Source organism: Musa acuminata, chromosome BXJ2-6 (assembly GCF_036884655.1).
Source record: "Musa acuminata AAA Group cultivar baxijiao chromosome BXJ2-6, Cavendish_Baxijiao_AAA, whole genome shotgun sequence".
In the NCBI taxonomy this organism is placed as follows: Eukaryota; Viridiplantae; Streptophyta; class Magnoliopsida; order Zingiberales; family Musaceae; genus Musa; species Musa acuminata.
This window is the reverse complement of record NC_088343.1, coordinates 10,207,388-10,231,035: the sequence shown is the minus strand read 5'-3', so window position 1 is coordinate 10,231,035 and position 23,648 is coordinate 10,207,388. Positions and strand designations below refer to the sequence as shown.

General features: G+C 36.4%; 2 protein-coding genes across 2 annotated transcripts; one reads left to right on the top strand and one right to left on the bottom strand.

Moving 5' to 3' along the window:
• The first annotated feature begins 600 nt into the window (after nt 1–600).
• On the top strand, nt 601–10,545 carry LOC135614734 (AUGMIN subunit 6-like). Its single transcript, XM_065112412.1, has 13 exons — nt 601–858; nt 957–1,013; nt 1,109–1,203; nt 2,458–2,608; nt 3,789–3,914; nt 4,047–4,206; nt 5,914–5,974; nt 6,049–6,283; nt 8,341–8,466; nt 8,917–9,072; nt 9,171–9,414; nt 9,565–10,032; nt 10,202–10,545. Exons 1-13 carry the CDS (start codon nt 652–654, stop codon nt 10,240–10,242), a joined length of 2,127 nt encoding a protein of 708 aa, XP_064968484.1. The 5' UTR covers nt 601–651; the 3' UTR covers nt 10,243–10,545.
• A 202-nt stretch (nt 10,546–10,747) lies between these two features.
• On the bottom strand, nt 10,748–18,771 carry LOC103988365 (uncharacterized). Its single transcript, XM_065112414.1, has 13 exons — nt 18,500–18,771; nt 18,151–18,260; nt 17,948–18,060; nt 17,210–17,239; nt 16,989–17,131; nt 16,214–16,390; nt 16,003–16,066; nt 15,794–15,901; nt 15,197–15,350; nt 13,718–13,807; nt 11,970–12,025; nt 11,601–11,658; nt 10,748–11,422 (listed from the first exon to the last, which is right to left on the bottom strand). The coding sequence occupies exons 2-13, from the start codon at nt 18,230–18,232 to the stop codon at nt 11,118–11,120; spliced, it is 1,380 nt and encodes a 459-aa protein (XP_064968486.1). The 5' UTR covers nt 18,233–18,260; nt 18,500–18,771; the 3' UTR covers nt 10,748–11,117.
• Nucleotides 18,772–23,648: the final 4,877 nt, after the last annotated feature.

Here is a 23,648-nt window from a genome sequence, read left to right as displayed (position 1 = left end):
TACATATAAAATACATAACTACTATACTCATTTCGTTTGTGATCTTATTGTTGATTCCATAAATGTTGGGTAGGTATGCAAGTAAAAAATCGTAATCACTCCTGACAAAAGGATTACATTACAATTTCTCAGTCATTATTGTCGTTTGTTATGACCTGAAGAGAACTGGAATTATGCCCAAATAAAAGAAAATTTATTTGGATTATATGAAATAAAAATGCTGCGGTCAGTGTCAGCGAAGGGCCCGCAGCCGGCGGTGACCGCACCGTTGGTCGCGGTGTCATGCTCTTAAAATTCGAACCGACCAATCCGCTCCTTCCCTTGCCGTGGGTCCCGCATGAGCGAGGTAACCTGAGGTTTGCTTATTTCCTTCCCATCACTCCGCCCTTTTGCGCTCTGCTACGTTTGTCGAGTACTGCTTGAACTTTTCCGTATTTGTCATTTTCACCTCTGCGGACGCTGCGGAAGTTCTCATTTACCCCCTCATGTTTCTTATTATTACCGTAGTTAAATACATGAATACTTTATTTTGATGGAATGTCCACTTTTCGCTAGGGTAAATACGTAATTTCATGGGTTGAGGGCTTTCACTTCACCTACACCAAAAACAAAAGCCCCTCAAGATCTTGGAGCGAGGCCATCGAAGATGCAATGGCGACGGAACGAGAGAAGGAGAGGGAGGCGGAGCTCGAGAGCGCAATGTACACCAACTGCCTCCTCCTGGGTCTCGACCCGGCCATCATCGGCGGCGGTGGGAGCCCGAGGGTGGGTCATTTCCGCCACTCCAACCCGCGCTTGGGCGAGCAGCTGCTCTACTTCCTCCTCTCCGCCCTCCGTGGCCCCGCCCAGTCCGCTAAGGCAACCAAATCGCCCTCTCCCTCGTCGCGCTGGTTCTTGATTATGGACAAATCTGCTCTGGCGGGTTTGTGCTAATTGTGACTTTCTTGATTTCTCAGGATTTCGATAAGGTCTGGCCGATCTTCGATTCCGCACAGTCCCGAGAATTCCGAAAGGTCGGTTGTTGATGTCTATTTCGTGCGGATCTTTATAATGTCTCGCTGTTGTACTAATTTTGCGGATGATTTTGTTTCTTGCCCTGGTGTTGAAGATTGTACAAGGGATAATAAGCGAGCTAGAGTCGCAAGGGGCTCTACCGAGGAGTAATTCTAGGGTTTCCTCCCTCGCAACTTGTTGTGGACCGAGGTCAGTGTTCTTCTCCCTTTATAAGGTTTTGCCTATTTGTCTCTGTGAAAAGACTGGAGGTAAGATTTGACCCTAATTAGTCTAGTGAGGTGTGTTTGAAATTCTTTTGAATTGTCATAGGGGGTGAACTTCTTTGATACATGTGACTTGGTGGTTGATTCATTGGACATGATTCTTGTTGTAGCTACCAGCCGCGGTGTTGTTGCAGGGGATGCCCAAGTTATGCCCTGTTTCCTTCAGATATCTTGCAAACCCGTATAGACTGTAGGAACTTCTTTGGTATGACACAGTTGTAGACATTATTAGGTGCACCATTCGTTGGTGTTATCGTGATACACAAACAAAAAGAAACTCCACCGTGGGATGCCACTTGCCAGCAAGTTTATCAGGACAAGAAAAGTTCCTGGTATGTTAGCTTCCGATGCAATGGTGCAGAACGACCATCGCGGGGTTTCTAGTTACAATGGAATTATGGAACATGTTAAAATGTTGTAAGTCGTTATGGATCAGTGTTGATCTGACACCAAAATGTTAGTAGTGACAACTGTGATAACCATTTCTCCAATTCAAAAGACCTAATATAAAGAACTACATAAAGAACCGATACTCAAGCTATATACATGCATCTCGAGATGACATGGCATCAGCGTCTTTTGAGGTCCTGTGCTTGAGCTAGAAGAGCCTGGAACAGGATGATCCACTACTGCTCCAAACAGGGTTCTTTGTCCCTGTTTCTGGTTCAAATGGAACCTTTTCTTGGCAAGTTACAGTCAAATCTTGGTCGACATTAACATGAGCCTGATTTGGGTCCGAGTTAACTCAGATCTGCTTCATAATATATCATAAGGAAGTTTGCTTGCAGGATGCTCTCATGCTTAAATTGCAAACTTATTCTTATCAATTTATGTATTGATTTACCCTGTAAAAACAATAAATAGTGTTGTTCACTCACATGGAATGCCTTACAAGGATGGTTCTGATAATATGAAAAACATTATTTGTTGTCTCTAATCATAGTTTTTACTTGTCACTTTAGCACAATGTTAGCTATTTTAATTTCTTCTTGCAATTGCTATTTTCTTGTTTGCTGATATTTTTTGAAATACTTCTGACTTACTGCTTACTGTTATAACTGCCTATCTAGCTATATATTTTGTATGCAAACATCTATTTTCAGTAAAATGAAATGTAGTTCTGCAGCAAGCGTGAATGGTATGTGAAAAACATCTGAAATATTTCTGAACTTGAGTGCAGATTTGTTGAGCTTTTGTGGCAACTTTCTGTGCATGCCTTACGGGAGGTTCATAAGCGAACATTTGCTGCTGATGTGGCTTCTAACCCATTGCCAGCTTCACTGACGGACGTTTCATACCTACATGCTGCTGCATTACTTCCTGTGACTAAGGTGATCAAGCAATTTCATGTCTTCTGCTGCTCCATAATATCTGGTTCAGTAGGTTTACCTTACTATTTAGAACTTTTGTTTTTAAACTACTATCCAAGTCAGCCAATTATTAGAACGCAACATGCAGTCGTCATTAATTGTGCTAAAACTTGGCATGCGGCAACATGAAAATAAAGAAAATAATAATTGAAAATGGATCGCAAAGCAAATCTGAAGTTTTTTTCATTCGTGACTGCTGAAATTCTAGAAGAACTTAACACTTATCTCTTGACGGTAATTGTATCAGGCTGCCTCCTGTTGTGGATCAATTATTGTCGTCTGCTTCGCATAATGTCTGTTGTCAGACTTAGTAGGGATCAGAAGAGCTCTAGTAAATAAACATTAGGAGGATGGCATATGAGTTGATGAAATGATAAAGTCCCTGACCATTGTTTTTTGCATTTTCTTATCATATTATCTTTCTCAAGGAACCACACTAAAGGTGGAAGTTGGCGACCATTTCTCTAAATGGAGAGAAAATATATATGAAATTTTGAAACAATTACTTGGCTCCAATGGTTTCCATATCTTTTGTTCACCCAAGTGATATGTGCTAATACTAAAGTTAATTCCTTTTATCTTGATATACCTTCTTAACTTGCATACTATTTTTTCCCTTTTTTCTGTGCTCTTGTTAGATAATAGGTCTTCTCTCTCTTTTTAAATCTATATGCTTTACTTCATACCCATCCTTTGTCCTCCTACCGAGCTGTTTTGTTGTGATTTCATGTTCGTAATTTTGTGCATGTACTTGTCATTCTTAGACAGACTGAGTTGTTCATTGTTGTCCTGACTTCTAACCAATTTGTCAAGGATGATTACTTCTGTGCACCTCATATTAGCCACTAAGACCATGTCTCAATGTGTCTTCTCTTGAATGGCAGGTATGCTCCAACGTGTCTTCTCTTGAATGACAGGTTTGGGCTACTTTCTACTCGGTCATAACTTTTCGCTGTAGGGTGCCCTGTGCCCATGCATGCTTTGAAAAACTTGGTTTGGTCCTACAAGACTTGATGTCTCTAGTCCTATATCGGTGGCTATGGATTGCTATATCCTTTATACTTAAGTTTGTCTAACAGTATAATATATTTCCTCACCGTAATTTCTCTTATTTTGTTGATGATTTTTTTATGCTAAGCAGGCTAGAATAGCTCTTGAGCGAAGGAGATTCCTAAAAAATGCTAACATTGCTGTTCATAGGCAAGCTGCATGGTCAAACTTAGCTCATGAGATGACAGCTGAGTTCCGTGGTCTATGTGCTGAAGAGGTAGAAGATGCCTTCTATGTGTTCTTTAAATGTGCATATGTTCTCCAATTTGCTCTTCTATCTTCCATTTTTCTGTTTTCTAAGAAATATTGTTGACTTTCCTTTTTGATGTGTCAAATTTGCTTCGTCCAGGCCTACTTGCAGCAAGAGTTAGAAAAGCTCCAGGATATGAAAAACAAAGCTAAGTTGGAAGGGGACATGTGGGATGATCGTATCTCCAGTTCTTCCAATCAGAACTCCCACTTGGTTTCCAAGGCTACTCGCCTTTGGGAGTCACTATTAGCTCGGCAGAGTAATTTCTAATCACTATCTCCCATTTGGTGCTTATACCTTAGATTTAAGCATGATAGATTTCTTTTGGTTATTTTTGCAAAGGAAGTTTTTCTCTGTTAACATTGTAATATATTGATTCTCTTTGGTTTAACACAATGTTGAATGGGTGCTGCTCTTACTGATGTCCTTTAATGATTTTCTGGAATAAAGTTAGAATAATTTTTTAAAATTCATACATTAGCTGAAGATTTTTCAGTTTTGTAACCTTCTTCTAGCTTAAATTTCAAACATTTGTTTGCTGAAATATAAATCACATTTTTTCTGTTGTGGTATTGGATTGTATTTATTGAATATAGAACCATTAAATTTCTAAAGATATATCAGACAACTTGCAGCATATATTTATTGAATATAGGACCATTAAATTTCTAAATATATATTAGATAACCTGCAGCATAGAATGCCATATCAGACATGAACGGTAGAGTTTCATGTATTAGCTTTACCACTTTTGTGATACCCAAACCTTTTTCATTTGCTAATTCCGGTGAAGTCACTAGGCGCCCGAGTGCTCGGCTAGGCGCCTAAGCGAGGCAAGGCGAGGCCCGAGTGCTCGTCTATGCCTATTGGTCTCGGCAGGTGTCTTCACTCAGGCATGGCCTAGGCGCTTGGTAGGTCAGGCACCTACCTGGTTCAGCTCAGGCCAAGTCGAGCTTGATTTGAACCAAACACGAGACAATTGGTTTAATTGCACCAGTTATCTCTCCTTTTCTTCTCCTCTCTCCTACCTCTACCCCATTCACCGCAGCCCCCCGTCTCCCTCCTGCCCTCATCGTAGCCCTCCCTCTTCCCTAATCGCTCTTCCCTCTGCTCCTCACTCTTCGCCTTTTCCTGCTACCTTCTTCCCTGTTTACCGCTGCTAGTTCATTGTTGTTTGTCAATTTAAACTTTGATCAGCTGCCTGCTTTGTTGTTTGTCTATGTTTGAGAGCGCAGCCGCTACCTTCATTGCTTTGTGAATCAGTAGTAAAATGTCGATTATTATTTCTATTGCTGTTGTTTGATGTGTTATTTTAGTTTTAGTTTATTTTTATTAATTATGATATATAAAATTTAAATTATAATATTTGGGAGCGTCACGTTTCGCTTGGGCAAATGCCTAGCACCTTGGGTATTTTGGGACTATGGTGCTTTTTGGCGCCTAACGCTTTTGACTATACTAGCTAATATCCGAAACCAAATTGAGATTCAGATTTTTGTTTGTGTTGGATAGTTCATTCTCATGCCCTTGGGAGCAATTTCATTGGCAGATGCAGTGCTTTCTGCCGACTTCTCCATGTGCTCAAATATGGTGTTGTTTATTGGGATATTTAATGCTTGCTTTTCAAATCAGAGAACCCTAGCATCATCATTTATTAACCATGGGCAATACATCCATCATTAACTTTTTTAGAACTTGTCGAGTATTGGACAGTTTTATATGCTATATGAAACTAATCTGTTATTGCATCAATGTTCTTTGTTTCTTTTAATTTTGTCCTGATACGACCACCTCACATGTGATCCTAATGTTGGTGGTTTTGCCTTTTTTTTCACTTTGTTAGTTGGTCATTGCCATTCTGAATATAATTCTCTGGTTGTCTTCATGGAAGACTCTTATTTTATTTGTTTTCACATATATAATTCTTTTCTTTGCTAGAGATTGTAAATATTTTTCTAATGTACAGGCCAACATGAAGTTCTAGCTTCTGGCCCAATTGAGGATCTCATAGCTCATCGAGAGCATAGGTGAAGCTCTACAAATCCTTTCTAGTCATTGTTCTTTGTTTAACATTGCTTTAGAATTTGTTATGTTGAACCAGGTACCGCATTTCTGGGTCGTCTTTGCTTGCAGCCATGGATCTAAATTCACATACCTCTTCTCCTGGGTTAGATACTCGGGAAAAAAGAGACTCATCTCAGTTCCAAGAGCAAAGTGATGATGTTTCTAGGATGGATGATCAAGGTGGAGGAGTTTATCCTACTGTTGATGTAGCTGAAATTCTTAGACGGTGGACTCATGCTTTACAACGTATACATAAGCAGTCGCTTAATTTGGTAGGTTTATATTTGTTGTAGACACTGAGTTGCAGTATGGTTCTGACAGTCAAAGTTATCCACTAGTTGGCATGGTCTTTTGAAATTTCTAAATGATTACAAGTTTGTTTGACATGTGTCAAGTAATTTTTCTGGATCCTGAATCTTTGTTCTGCTTTCTTTTCATTATGAACCAACTACTAATCACATCATGTTATCTATTTTGACATTTATGTATTTTATCATTTCGATCTTTTTCTTATTATTTCGGTTATGTCATTTAATGTATCATGTATCTTGGACATTGTGTCATCAAATATCATCCCATGAGATTTGAATAAACATAAATAAATTTTCTTGAGAATTATCTCTTTGTATACAAAGAATAAATACAATTATATTCACACTGGTCATACATAATATTTGTTGAGTATATGTAGAAATGAACTTGTGCAAAAGAGACAAAACTTAGAGATGACAAATTCTTGAACTAGAGGTGATGACGAGTTGGGTCAGTCACGCTGAGATGGGTTATAGTAGGGACATGTAAGGCTGATGTGAATCGAGCCAATTTTCTAGTGGGTTTAGATTTCTAAATGAGGATTGAGGACCCAAACTATATAGCTATATGGTCAGAGTGGTTGATCATATTTGGTTTTGCATGTCAGAAGGGGATTCAAGAAGATATAATTAAAACATTGCTATAAGCAAAATGTATGCTTGACCTTAACATAGCCAACCAGCCAACAGGTCAAGAGTTCTCGACCAGGCTCTGAACTATGTTCATGACAAGTTGGTGCATGTGATTAGAAATTGATGCCTCTACTTAAAGCAGCTGTTCTGTGCTGTAGATCTATGTTCCGTTACATTTAGTTAAGATATATCATAAATCTGGATACAGAGCAACCCTGCTTTTCCAAATAACTGCATCTTGAAAAGTAACTTGATATACAGTCATTCTCCTTTGAAGTTATAGAATTCTGTTAGCCAGCAGCATATACTTCAGCAAATCCACACTGGCTATATTGGTGACCACCGGGATGCCTGGTGTGGAACCTTATATAATTAGTCCATGGTTGCTGTGGCACATAAGTGCTCATTACTTTAGTTCACACAGATTATACTTGTTAAGTAATGTTTAATGCTTTAGTGATGAAAATTGTAAAATGTGGTAGTCATGCTGCATATTATGTTGCATATGGATATAGGGAAATTCATCCTCCGATGTTTCTTGAGTAGATACAGTAGCATTTCTATAATTCTAGTTTGCCTATTTGATGGGCATCTTGGAGTTGGATATACCTGATGAACACATTTCTTTAGAGCATCATTACCTCTATGGGAGTAATCAAGTTGTGGATTAGTTAGAATCAGATGCTGCTGGAACTATTAGTTATGTGTGGCATGAAGACACCCTAAGGCTTCTGTTAAATATAAACTTGTGGATTCTTGTGGTTGCATTTTCTCAAGGAGAGGCAAGCAGTGTTTTGTTACAGAAAAGAAACAAAAAATTAGGCAATTTTGTGTCAAGTTTCTTTGCAGAAATTTAAACCACATTTCAACAGGCAAATAACTTGCTGCACACCCACGTAACGGTATGTTCATGATCACGGTTGCCGTTTGTGACTGTATCAGTTTTCCCAGCTTGACTCGTCTCAATACCACAGTTTGATAAATTTTTTATGTATCAATTAAAATAATGTTTTAGCATTTGCAAGCTAATTAATGGTTGCAAGGACCAAAAGTAAGTTTTTTATATAGTGAAGTGGAAACTGTAAGAAAATTATATATTTATTTTGTAGGCAGCAAAATTTATCAATGATTTTCTATTCATTCAACTTCTAATGAATATCTTGACAATTAATGCAGATTTCTCTTTGAAAGTTGACATATTCTATAAATAGTTACCTTATCACCATAGTATTGTTCCTGTCAATGTCTCAAATGTTATTTAATGCTGCTGTTTTTTTGGGTGTCTGATAACATGTGTTTATTAAGAGAGCGACTTAATTCTTTATTTGTGATTTTTTTCCTGTTTGTTTATTTTGCTGATTGCTTTTCAACCTTTGCTGCTAAAGGTGAAAGCTAATGAAGGGGAGGGCCCGGAACTGCTTCGTAGTGCATCTGACAGCAGTAGCAGTGGGCATGCGGAGTCACTGGCTGCAGCTCTTGCAGAACATCGCCAACATTTAGTTAGCATACAGGTCTAGTGATACCGGGATAACACTAATCATTTAGGGGCTAGTCCTCCCTGTAAAATTTCAGACCTTTATCCCTTTACTTTTATGATAATCCTTTTGCATTTTGATTCTTATAATTATTGATCTGTTCTTATCTGAATTTTAAGTGAGCAATCTGGTTGGATTTATTTAAAGCATAATTGAATTTTGTTCAAAAAACTGTATTTTGCCATATTTTCAATCATAACTTCACATTAATCCTTCAATTTCATCTACATTGGGTTCTCGGCCATGTGACACGTTTTCTTGTATGTGGTGTATGCCTCAGCTGTGATTAGGAAACATATCAATAGTTCTAATCACATTGTGGGCATTTCCTTTTGTGTAAAATCGTGCTTTTTTTTTTTCCTTTTCTCCTGGTGTTCTGGTTTTTTATTTTGCGCATGTCTTACATTAACTTATCCTGCTATTCAGGGACTTGTTGATCAACTAAAGGAAGTCATTCCAGCAATGCAGATGTCAATTTCAGATCTCACTGATGAAGTAAACAATATTTCTTCAACCATGGTAGATGGGTTTAGTGTGCAATCAAGCACAACTGTTCAGTACCAAAGTGCTGGAAGACAGTTGGTAGGAACTCCAGTTGTTTTAATGCTTTCATACATTTGAACTTTATATAATTTTTTTGCCTCTATGTACTTCTAATGAAATTGAAATTTTATTAACAGGAAAGGTTGACTGATGAAGTTGCTGAGATGACTTCTAAATTCTCCTCTGCTCAGATTGAGAAAGTCTCCGGTAGTCCAACTTTGAAACTCCCTCATTTATTCAATCTGACTCCAAATTCATTGGGGAAAGGCAACCAAGCACCAAAGCAGCATCCTGTAGGTAGTCAAACCAATCAGGAAACTTTGCCAGCCCCAAAAACAGTTTCACCTCCAGTTACAATTGATGAAGATGGTGAAGCACAAGGTCAGCGCCTTCAGCCATTACCCACTTGAGGCGATCTTCAGATGTTGAAAACCAACAGCTATTATCCAGTTTCTACTTTGTTTACATAATAAATAGAGATGAGCAAATTTTACTTGTCTATTCACTATTCCATGTGGTTTAATTTTTCAGAGACTGATGATTATTATGCTCACAACATTCGTCGTTCTGTTCGTGAAGCTGCACTATCAAGCTCATCAAGCAACTCAGAATTGTTGCAGGAAAGAAGCAGTGATGATGGTTCTGAACACTTCTTTATACCTCTATCAACAACAGATGCTGCTTCTCAGAAAGAAATCGACTATGTTCCTAACTGGAGAAATCAACAACTGGTTTTCTCCTCGCCACCAGAAGTTCAGGCCCCGATGAACATGACAGATCTTTCCTGTAATGCCAATAGCCAGCAAAGCTTCATTCCAGATATGTTAAATAAATTGAATGGACTGAAGGAGAACAAAAACCTGGCCAGGCTGTTCCAACCATCCACTGAAAAAATACAAAGAACGCATCCTGAAGTTAACGACACTCTGGATCAAGTTTTCTCACCTCCATTGTTACTGGAATCATCATTCTTTCATGATGCATACGAGGACTTGCTCGGTATGGTTAATATTTCCAGGCATGTGTTGGTATATTTTTTCAAACTGCCTAGTGTGGGTGTTGATTTTAGTCTTCACTGTCCACTCCGTTGGCTGAGTGCATTGCTCATAGTTCTTGTTCCTGATTACTACACCGCTAACTGTGGCAACCTTTTTCTTTTCTTCTGCAGCACCATTATCTGAAACTGATGCTGCTCTCATGGAACACTAGAGTTCCATATCCACCATGGTGGTGGTATTATATGCAGCTGAAGAGAAAGGTTAGATGCAGCCGTCTTGGTCAGAGGGCCAACATCATACATTTGTTTGCGATGCGATGGTGACTAACTTAAGCAACTGAAATGTAAGGGTTTCTAATTCGAGCTTGAATTGTGTGATGTAGTCTAATTTACATGCGATTTCACTGTTGTTGTTGGTTGTTTTGATGATGGTATCATTTTCTCTACCCGGTGTGTAGCAGCTGTAAGTATGTTGTATCTTTTCCGACTTTGTTATGATGGTATCATTTTCTCTACCCGGTGGGTCAGATCTTTGTTATCGTTATGGGTAAATATTGGTGACATGTGGACTGCAAGTTATAATTCGGTATTTTGTGAATCAGATTTTGTGCACAAGCAATCAGTTTTGCCTACAAATGACTCATGGGGAATCCTCTGTAACCCATATGCAAATCAAAATTCTAATTGCATATAACTATTACAATTTTCTTGGTAGTCTTCCAGTATAACTATCAAAATTCTAATTGCATATAACTATCAAAATTCTAATTGCATATAACTATTTTAACATTAATTTTACCTTCGAAACCACTATTCTAACATCTTTGTGCGATGCAATAGCACAAACAAATTCTCAAAGAATCCATAAGCCTTTATCTGATTAGCTCTTCAAATTCTAAAACACTCTTTTAAAAAATTCAACACTCAAATCTAGTTTCCCTCCTTTTCATTAGAGTGTTGGACATCTCGAGTAAGTTTGGTTTTTCCCCGGTGGTGGTGGTGGGCTCAGTCCTGGTCGTCACAAATTATGGAATTATCACCGACTCACCCATCCTTCACCGCAACTTTCTTGATGGCCATGCCTCCTTCATGGCAAAAACTTCTTGCTCTTTTTCTGCTTGAGCCTCTTGCTGTGCTCATCTGATGATTTTTCCTGTTTGAGAGGAGGCAAGACACTATTGACTTCAGATTCAGCTTGACTTAATACATGGGCTCCACTTGTTTCATCATCGTATTGGTCGATAGTCTTCCTTTTCTTCTTGACTTTGCCAACTCTCTTCCTTTTAGATGCTTTCTCACCGCTAGAGATTGGCAATTCATCATTATCTACAGTTTCAGTATCATCCCATACTTGTAGATTAGCTTGTTGATCATAAGTATTGCCTTCGGAACCTGTTTAACAAGAATTTTGAGACGTTATCAAAAATTTGAAATAGGTCAATCAAGTTATATGTACTAATATCACATTCATTTCCAATGTGGATCTACCGAAGTATCAAGTTGTATAGAGCCATAGAGCATGTAAATGTGAATTTGGAGCGTCAAATCCAAATTGTTAAATAAGTAATACCTTCGTCTGAGAAATGTGAATCGATCACCACATTTGTTAGATGTTGCTTGAGGAAAACCTATTAAAAAAAGAAATATACTCAATGATAGGTTTATACAAACCAAAAAGAAAAGGTGAACTGTTTGCAAGCACAAGTTCTTGAACCTATGCATTCCTCTACAGTATGCATCCAGTTACCCCAGTATAACCTATAAATTAATGGGCTTTACATGAAACATGAATCTAAACCAAGAGGAAGAACTAACTTGCAAAGCACTACCAAACTTAAATTCCCTTCTTTAAAAATGTTCTATTATATGTAAGCCAATGGATACTGAAAATTTTGTTGAAGCAAGATCCATTCATGAACTGATAGTAGTTATAGCATACCGCAGATAGAAGTTGTCTCGTCTTTGCATCCCACACACGCAAATAGCTGTCCAATCCTATAAACCAATATCATCATTAAGCGTGACCATATAAACCTATGACCAAAACACTAATGTATAATGTGGCGAGTAAAGAACTAAGGCTTCCACAAAAGCATAGTTTGGCATATTGCTTGTGAAGACATGACATATGAAATTAAAAATATTTCATGCTTAACTATAGTTTTACCAAAAAAAACTCATAGCAAGAATATATATTACAGTTTCAAACATGACAAGAAATTTCAGTCAAAGCTCTAGGACCAGCAAAATAAGAGAAAAAGATTCTCTTACGTCTTCCACGTTCAAAATTATAGTTAACATTTAGTAAAAAGTAAACTTGAATTTGCAAGGTACAAGTCACCACAAACAAGTATCCCAAAGTATGGCAGTACACTTTTCAGAATATATCATCTTTTTAAATTACCAACAAGAGAATTTCCAAAACAACACATTCAAATATTACAAATGATGTCCATCTGATGAGTCTATTGAGGTGGGAACTACCTAAAAAACTTGATGATGCTTACTGCTACCATTGATATATTTTCTTCAATAAAATCTGTCAACATGACATAGCTAGAAATGAGAATTTCACATTAGGTCTGTGGCGTACAGCCCCAATGGTTAATCCAATCAGATTGGGGATTGGGTCAAGGTCGATGTCGGACCCAACCCTGGGTTATAATTGTTCAAAACTAATCAGGACAAGAACAATATTACCTATCCTCATCCCCATCTCAAGCCTCCCCCATCCTTCTCCACGTATCCGACCGCACCAGAAAAAAAACCCCAGCAACTTCATATAAGTAATTTCCCTACTATCTTGTTAATATAATTAAAGAATATATCAATAGTAAAAAATGTATTCATAAGTTATGAGATAACAGCTACATCAATCTTTGTTGGGTCAGAGATGGTACTAAGTTTATGAACCCGAGTCAAAGATGAGGCAGGGTCAGGGGACATGGCTCAATCCAATTCAACTGGGTCGGGTTTGAACAGATTTGACAGGGAAACAGACATAATCACGGTTGAATTGGGGTACAATTTTCCAAAACCGATTTAAGTCCAAGACAAGAACAGATATCACCTAACCCAACCACAAGCCTGCCTGCACCATCCCATCTCACCCCAATGGAAAAAATGAACCCCCTACTATCTTGCAAATATAACTGAAGCATATGCCAATAATAATACATGTATTCTCATAGGAAATTCATGCAGTGGTAAGACAGCTAGTACCATTAATTTTTTGTGTGGGTCAGGGATGGTAATAAATTTATAAACCCGAGTCGAAGATGAGCAGGATGAGGGCCGTATGTTAGACATAACACTCTGGTTTTCATTAGAAACACAAACAGAAGGATGTTTATCTTTAACAAAGTTGATTGTAAAATAACTTCCAACAAACCATGAAAAGTGTGTCAAACATTGACCTTCAAGATGAAACAGTATGCACCCAATGATTTCTCTTGAAATGGAGGATCGTTACTCAATAAATCAAAGAACAATAGAAAGCTTGAAAAGTTACATTAAATGAAAACCAGCAAATATATTAAATTTGGTATATCTGAGTTATAAACTAAAAACTTCCAATGTCGAACACTATTCTTTTTCCTTTTTTTCGAGGAAACAAAACACTATTTTGTGCCATGGTAGAAGTAAAGTTGACTGAATATGTTGAATTAACAGTATACAACTTCTTACCACAAGATGCTATCACAGGAAATTCTGGATGTCTCGCTATAGATCTGATGCTTCCAGAGCACTTACCAATAAAGCATCCCATCAATTTTCCTGAAAAGAAGGAAATCAACTGCCATCTAGTCAACATCAGGAGTTAGTTCTAAATATTAGTAACCCTGAATCACTTGAATCACCAGGGGCCAATTCATCATTGATAGAAGCTAATTATTAATTGTCTAACAGGTGATACAAATGTTAAACCATTACAAGAAAACTCAGATATTTCAAAATCAAAAGCATCAGAATAACGGTAAATACTACAATTCAAAAAACTAAAATGAATGGTACTACCCAATACTTTAACAACACTAGGAATTTGAATTGTTAAATGAGATTTTTCAGCTATAAGCATGTCCTAGCTTCAAGCTCACATTGGAAAAATCTACTCAGTTAATTAGATGAAATATTATTACTTGAACTGATTTAATAACAGAAAATATAAGTTCCAGGTGAGTCAAGCTAGTTCCGTCTCTGATAATGAGCTCACTTCATTCACATTCTTTGGACCAAATCCTTAATCCAAGAGCACAGGTCACCAAAAATGTAAACATAAAGCATGAACTTCTCAGAAATGACAGAAAGCATTACTGCACAAAAAACAGGAGGATGACTACTTACCGCACATAGTTAAGAATAGTTGAGCCAGTTCATTGACAATGAAAAGAAATTAGAAGATCATGTAATCAACTGAGAAAACTATGTAATATAGAAGTTAGCATAATTTCCTTTATGCATACCATACCTGCAACACATGTCACATTCAAACCTTTAGTTTCCTTGTTGGAACTGACTATTCCTGGTTCTATATTCTTAATTCATGTTGAGTCAAACTTTTTTTACGATTTCATAAAGGCCTTCAACATCAGCTGATTGCTTCTAAAATTGCTTATGATGTAGCCACATATATTGTCTGACATAAAACTGGTTGAAAGAATTTTCTGTTCTACTGAAAGTTTAACTCCAACAATTTGACCATAAAGGAATAACAAGTTGAGGTTCATCGGACAGCCCAAAAACTAAAAAGGTTTTATCGATGAAATAAAATAAGAAACCGAGATAATTTTGTCCATTATGGTAATAGGACTTAGTTTATTATGGGAGTAGGAACAAGTAGCTAGACATATGATAAATGTCTATAAGAATCAAAGAGTCTTAGATATGAGATGATAACTAAACAGCAATCAGAGAAAGGATCTGATCAAGAAATTATATCCACAAAAAAAGAAAACAAAAGAGAAATAAACAAAAAAGCTAAATATAATTAACAATGTAGTTGCACAGTGACCTTGTAGAACTATGACTTTCACCGGTTCACATACATGAAAGTTCAAAATCATGAAATTATGATCATAAAAAACAACAAACAAAAGAGGATGAATGAATCAGGTAAATAAATTAAAGCATAGCCGCGTGGTGTACATGTAGAACTATGACTTTTACCTGTTCTCATATCAAATGAAGCAAGATCCCCAGAACCATTGCCTACATAGACTGTATAGCCATCTAGATCTTCACAAACTGCTTTAATTGGAGAATCTCTAAAGTCGACTGAAATTACAGGTCTCCTCTGTGCTGAAGTATCATAAAGACGAACCTATCACAAGATATAATTTTTAACAAATAAGAGAATAACAGCATACTGGTCATTAGAATCTCATGCGGACTGAGTAATTAGTTTACATCATTTTCTCAACTTCTAAAGCAATGGGTCAAGAACTATTAACCATATACAAAAGATTCATTAACCAGGATAGACCATATGGTCAAGAATATTTCAACATTAATCAATAAGCAGAAGAAAACTATTTATTAACTACAAGTTGGTTAACACTCCAAATGTGCAAGCAGTATTTGTAAAAAAGTTTGGTCAGGCACTGTTATCATAAAATCAAACTTAAGACTTTCAAATGTATCCTTGATCTCATGGCAACAATTGCAAAAGTTGTCGAAAGACTTACAATAAAAGTTATACTCCCAACTATTAGCATTTTCTAGCTTGTAAGCTACAACTAGTAAACATATTTCATAGTGCCATACCTGATGATTGTTCGTGCCAGCCACAACTTTTCTATGGTCATCTTCACTCAGAAAAGTTGCAGCAGTAAACCAAGTTGGAGAGAATATACCAAGTCTATTAGAAGGAGGCTACAAAAGACAAAGAGCAAACCGATAGAATCTTCATAATCAAAATACAAATAGACCAGAAACTCTCATTAAATTGCACTAACAAGAATGAAGTGACTCACAGATTTTGCACTCCAGATCTTACTGCATTTTCCAAGATCCCACATGTTCAATTCAATGCCCTTCCTGAGAGAAAAGAAAACACAAATTAAAGTACTAGGCCAAAATTAGGCAATATAACAACCTTTCAAATTTTTATTAAAGAGGCTGTCACCCATGAATATAATTGCAACAAACTCATATACGTTTCTTTAACAGCTTACGGAAACTTACCCTCCAAATAAGGCATAATTCTCACTTTTATCCACTGAAGAACATATTATTTTACCAGAAGAGCATACATTCCATGTAATATGAGAAGCAGTAGTTGAGTTTTCTGGCGCATCACTGACGGGAATGGACCTCAAGCAAGCATTACCCTTTTCCAGACAGGTAAGTAATGAAACTGACCTGAAAAACATAAGGATTGAATGAATATAAGAATGTGCATGCAATTCGAGATCACAACTAAAGTTTATAAGTAACAGTACCACCATGAACTAAATTTTACTCGATAGATGTACAGAATTTCCATTCTTGCATACCGATGCATGCATATGCAAAATAATTGTGAATATACGTCAGCTAGTTCTCCTCTGTTCTAGTTCTAATATAACTTTCTTTGTCCACAAAGCTTTGCTCTTGAATCACTAGATAAACCTTCGTATTAAGTTTCACTATCTATATACATTGGAACCTCAGGATGTCAAAGATAGGAGTATGTGCTGAAAGCAAGAATAATCTATCTGAACTTTTTTATTCAATATCCTGCAGATACATATGCCTGCAGCAGTCTTTTAAACATGATAGTATCATAGGTTTGACCCTCTAAATGCCAATTGGGCAGGTGCTAAAATTTTAATTCAACCATCTGTGATACTCTTTCACATGAACAAGTTTCTACAGAATATATCTTAGGTACAGCAAATTGGTAAAATGTTCGGATACAAGTTCAAAAAAACTGCTACATCTGCTATGAGCTATGAACTATGGCATTTATTTATGTTACCTTGATGGAACATCAATTCCTTTAGTTTTGAAGAGATGCAATCCAACAACACGATCATCATTAAGAGAGCCATCCAGTGATAAGGGTTGATCGATCTTAGTGATGCCCAAAGCCTCTCCATTAATAGGATTTAGACACTCAACCTGGAATTCATAAAATTTCCCATGTTTCAACAACCTAGAAAAAGAGGGTTTTCTCTTGTTTCATATATGATAACTTACCAAACCATTCTTGCGAGCAACAGCCAAAAGCTGCAAAGAACAGCAAACAATTTACAAGTGTCATCTATAGAAGGTAGAAGAATATTTTACATGTCGAACTGTTATGAGATAAAAGATATAATTATACTAGAGTAACATATAAGAATTTCCAAACAAATGAAAGAAAGGTGGAAACACATCTTTAGTGATTACATGCCAATCCAAGAATGTGAAATAGAATGTGACATTATAGTCAACAGAATTCGCAAATCCACAACAGGGTTCCAATGAATTACAAAACTTCCTTATAGGAATTGATCCTAGATCTCAAACTAATCGTGAATAATCACATTAAAGTTCGTATAATACTTAGGAATGCTTGTCCACCGTAATCAAACTCTAAAATCTTTGAACATACACTTTTCTTTTGTAATGTTAAACCACCATATCTCCATTAATCATCCAAATTAAACTTTCAAGCTGGAAAGTGAAGGCACAAAATAGGTTTCTGCTTATTTAAGAAAGAAGAACATAACATGAATATTAGCTTCAAACTAGTGAAGCTTTCATTAATATTCAAGAGAAACTAATAAGATTGATTTCTGGTTTACTTCAAAACTACCAAGAAGCCATGAAGATCCAAAAGGAGACTAACATAAGCTTTGATTTGGTTGTTTACCTCCCATTAAGTAGTTAAGATTGTCATAGCATTCATTTATGTATAATAACTCATATCCAACAAAGAATGTGATAACAAACCGGATCAGTTTTGCGATCAGAATAAGAAGCAGCAAGAACACAAGATGAAGCATCTGGCTGCCCCCATGTTTCTACCACCTTTGGAATTCCAGTCTTTCCATGAGCTTCAACAACTGAAAACTCATTGCAATATCACATCATGAGTTGTAATTAAGAAATGTAGGCCATTCAAGAAAGAGTAATGTTTAAGCAACAACGACCACCTTTTACAAGACCGAGCACGTCAGTCGTCAAGGCTCTCAAAGGTGGGCATCCAGGGCACTCCAATGCACTTGTCCGTGGCATCTTCTTGAAACCTTTTGGCGCCTCAAAACTTCACCGAAATTATAAATTTCACCAGTAAGTAAAAGCAAAACAATTAACCGATCAATAGAACACACAAGAATAACAAAGCAATTAAGGTGTAGGGGCTGCAAAATCTTGTGCTGTGGAATCTCCAAAGAGAGGTAGGTAGAAAAAGATCAATCAATGTCCCAAAGATTGCAAGTTTCAAACATACTTATGGGAAGGAGAAAAAAAAAGACAAAAGATCTATATCGCCGGCGACCATACCGATCTTTGGGAGGGATCTGGTACCGGATCTTGACGAAGAGCCGAACTCGAGGGGAGAACGTAGGAGTCCGCTCGGTCAGAGATCAACAACTAGATTTGGCTGGTCTCAGGAGGCGTCCGGCCAGGGCGATCTACGCTCGCTCGGCGCCCCTTAACCAGCGGCATAAAGAAACACAGATGCCGGACGACGGCGCCCCTTAACCAGCGGCATAAAGAAACACAGATGCCGGACGACGGGAGGGCTGACGGTTAGGGTTCTTGACTAACGGGTGCGACGCCGGACTGTGCTTTATATAGAAAGAGCACTAACGGGTGCGAGTCGGGCTTAAAATCTGATCTCGGTCCAAATTCGCGCATTGGTTCCATCCGCTTAACTAACGCTCGCCTCCTTGGAAGCTTTTGATAACAATACAGACTCAATTGAACATACTACTGATTTCTATATTTGGATGTCTTTTTACGATAATTTAAATATTATGATGTGATATGCATTCATGACAACATTGAGGGCTTAGCACGGAGTGGTAAACTAACTTAAAATTTCTCTAGAATATACACCCGAGACCATTAGCATTGATGTTGCCCTTTGTTGCTTGATTCTATCGTGCGCCTAAATTTAATTTTTATTCATGAACCTAACTCAAAATTGATAATCTTATAATTCAACAAACAATCCAGGATCCAAACATAAATTTGAGGCCACTAAAAAAATATTCTAAGTCAAAATTTACCTCTACAATCCACAATTCATAAAACCCATGTTTATAATAATACATCATATCACTTAATGATTCATAAAATAAAAAATCAGCTCGACTAAACCATAATCACATCATAAATCTATAGTTGTGGGAATCCATACAATCACAAAACCAACATACACCACATGTTTATATCATTACACAATTTAAACTTAACATTCTCAATAATCTCGATATGAGAGGTACTTTTCAAACATTTACAAGATACATCAATCTAGATATGTCATTAATATTTCATTACATACAAAATGTATTTATAGATCAACCACCTTTCAACTACGAAAGATTTGGCCGAAAAATCTTCTAGTTTTTCACTGCCTTAACCCAATTTAAACATTTTAGCGAGCAACAAGCTATCATAAAAAAATTATATAGCAACGTAGTGAGCATATAAGGCTCAGCAAGTAAGTAACCTATCGATGACAAAGTGAACATTTTCAAACAAATATGGTTTCAAAATATAAGGCAATGATACAAGAGTTCAAAGATAGCCACTCGTCGAATATAAAATTATAATATCGTATCATTCGAAGCATATTTTGTTTATAACAATAGAGTAAGGCTAATTGGAGCATATCATTAGCATAAGGAGCATATCCATGACATAAAGAATATTTCAAAGCATATCAAAGATGTATAAATATTTTGAAGCATATCAAAGAACAAATATGAAATAGAAGCTCAAATGACATATACGATGTCGCATTCATTTCATTCTTATCCAAAGCATGCATAGAATACATATAACCAAAGCTTTGGATATCATGTCAAAAAATGAAATAGGATTATAATATAATATGATTCATCCATTTCTAAATGACTACCAAACATAAGTCTTCCACGTTTGGGAGCTCCATCCACCCATGTATGAGTGAAGTCATAGGGGGCCGGTAGAACATCGCGGCTCTAAACATAACTCCTTTTACTATTTCTGACAAATGTTCATATTTAACCTGCAAACACCGAAGTACAAAAGGATAGTGAACAATAAAATTGGGACATATTGTAAACACATGCAAAACAACGGAATGCATGTGCCTATATGAAACATTGCGATACAAACATGAACTTTACGTAATAAAATCAGGTATACAAATAATTAAAGAACAAGAGTATATAGAAATTTAAGATAATAATATAAAGCTCAACTGATTTTTATTGAAATCAATTTCCAAAGCGAAGAAACAAGAAGAGGCAAAATCGACCAAAGCTCGATTCTGGTATAATATGAGAGGCACATTGTATGAATTATTTAGATAACCAATTCTGCTCTAATTTATACAAAATATGTGTCATTCGAAAGATGTGTCAATCTAGTTTTAGTAAATTAAGTTTTGCATGAATAGGAGGTTACAATAGGGAGTTACAAATAATTTCGCAGTAAAAGGTCTAAAAACATTAGCTTTGTTTTACCGAATCCACAAGGTCAAAGAAAATAGATGTTTTTAGTTTACATTTGTATTCCAAAAATTTCAAATCATGTAAGCATAGAAAGAGTCTAGTTTCCAATAAATCATACTTTACATAAATCTGTAGTAGAAATTTATAAGCAATTAAGCAACAAAAGGTCAAAAATTACAGTTAGACATTTAAACTCCAAATCATTCAATCTAGATATCAGAATAAAGGTCTTTGAGTCTAATTTCAAATGTATTAGGCTTTGTCTAAATCAGAGTTTAGTACTAAAAGTTAGGTCCAAAACAATGCATAGAGGTTAGATTACCGAAAAATTATAGATTCATGGTTTTGTATCAAAATGAAAGAAATGTCTGGTGTTAAGCTGAAATATTTTAAATTATATAGAATTAAAATGAAAATAGATATTAGGATTTCTATGGGATAGGGTTAGAACACTTGTCTTAGAAAATTTTGATTCTCAAATGTGGGGAAATTAATACAAAACCTTAAGCCAAGCTGCTGTTGCTTCTTCTTCTTCTTCTTCTTCTTCAATTCCTCTTCCCTTCTTTTTTCAAACCCACACTACAGTGAGTATCCTTAAGTTTTCCTTTAATCTGTCACCTAATTACTTGGGTTTGGCAAGCAAGGTGGCAAGCATGCATGAAAGGGCTTATGTGTCATCCATAGAATAAACACAAGTGGCACCATACTTATATTAGCTAGTGATACATGTCCTCCATATTTTTTTTAACTTAATATGAATCTTTGACAAATCATATCAATTTTTTAAGATTCACATTTATGTCTCTATCTATAAACTTCTAATATAAAATTATTTAATATAAAATAATTATTAGCCAATCCTCATATTTACAAACAAGCATTTACAAAATTTTCAAAAATAGGAGATATTATAGATTCACCAATAAAATTTAAGACATACAAAAAGCTCTTCCATCGTTCATGATTCAAGTCTTCATAATGAAACTTAGGCGCTCTTAACTTTTTTAATCATTAGTGGAGAGGCCATCGATGACCATACCTAAGGTCTTAGAGAAGGCTAATTAACGCATATCTATGGAGGTGATGTTCTTAAGTAAATGTGAGGAGATGTGCAAGAGGTTACAGTAGGAGCGACCACTATTAGCTCTAATCCCGAGGTCACCTCGATGAAGAAAACAAGATTAATCTATGCTGCCACACCCAAGGCATGAGTTGACCCTCGTTAACATTATAAGAATTGAGATCTTATTATCGATAAAGGAAAAAGAGTTCTTAAAGAACCCTCAATTGTTGAAAACATCATTAAAAAAAAAAGAACAAAATGTCTTTGTAGTCAAGAGAGTGGTGTTTATTGAGAAGGAACACATTCTTGGCGGAGATAATCAGAGTGATAGAGTTTAGCGAGGTTTGATAACCTAGCCCAAGCACCACTCCACAACCCGAGTTTGTTCAGGTACCTAGCAAACAAGTTTCAACTTTACATAGGTCCGACAGAGTATCTCATCCTCCCGAGAGATATGTGAGACATACTAGAGGAGAGGATATTGATCATCAAACCTATTAGGAGACTATTACGAGTATCGACTCCGGAAGTGGCAATAAGCCATGAATTCTGATATCGATTTCATGTACTCCAATAAGGTTTGGAATATAGTTGATACACCCGAATATATTATACTAATTAGTTATAAATGAATATTCAAGAAGAAGATCAGAGTAAATATAAAGGTGGAGAGCTATAAAGCAAAGTTAGTAGCTAAAGGGTATCATCAAAGGCAATATGTTGACTATAACAAAAACTTTTCACTTGTAGCTATGCTAAAATACATCTGAATTCTATTGGTCATTACAGCACACTATTATTATAAGATCTAGCAAATAGACATGAAAATCGTGTTCTTTAATGACAATCTTGAGGAGGAGGTGTATATGATATAATCTGAGGGATTCGTGTCCAAGAATAGTCCAGATAAAGTGTATAGATTGCTTAGATCCATCTATGGACTGAAGTAAACTTCATAAAGTTGGTACATAAGATTTGATGAGACGATAAGATCTTATGACATCGTTAAGAACAAAAATGAGCCTTATGTATACAAGAAAGATAAGTGGGAGCGCTATCACCTTTTTAGTATTATATGTGGATAACATCCTATCATTAGGAATAATATAGGAATGCTATCCATAGTAAATACTCGGTTATCTAGACACTTCTCCATTAAGGACTTAAGGAAAGTATCCTACATCTTGATGATTCATATCTATAGAGATAGGTCTAAGAGGATATTGACTTATTCTAGTCCAGATACAAAGACATCATTGTCAAAAGGTTTGACATTATAAATTTCAAGAGATGTCTCATACTGATGAGACATGAGATATTACTTTATAGAAGTATATCCCTAAAGACTATTAAAGAAAGGGTAAATATGGATATGATACCCTATGCCTCAACGATAAGTTCTATCATGTATATAATGTTATGTACCAGGTCTGATATAACACATGCTTTAAGTGTCACGAGCAGGTATCAAGTGGATCTGGACTTCGAGCAATATATTGGAAGAGTTCCAAGCAATATACTACTGTTGACTCAACCACAAAGGCGGAATACATTGCTGTGATAGAGGTAGCAAAGAAGGGAGTTTGGATGAAGAAATTCATAATAGATCAGAGAGTCGTACTAGGTAGCAAGAAGTCGATTCTCTTATCTTGCGATAACTATGAGGCGATTACTCAAATGAGGGAACCTAGGTCTTATTAGAAGTATTATGAGGAGGTTTGAGCTTATTAGAGAGATCGTGGCCTAAGGAGATATACTAATGGAAATAGGTTCATCCAAAGATAACATTGCAAATCCACTGACAAAGTTGTTATCTCAAATTATATTTGAGCGTCACAAGGGGTCTGATGAGGACCAGACACGTATGTGATTGACCTTAGGTCAAGTAGAAGATTGCTAGTCATAGGTGTCCTACAAGCCAATT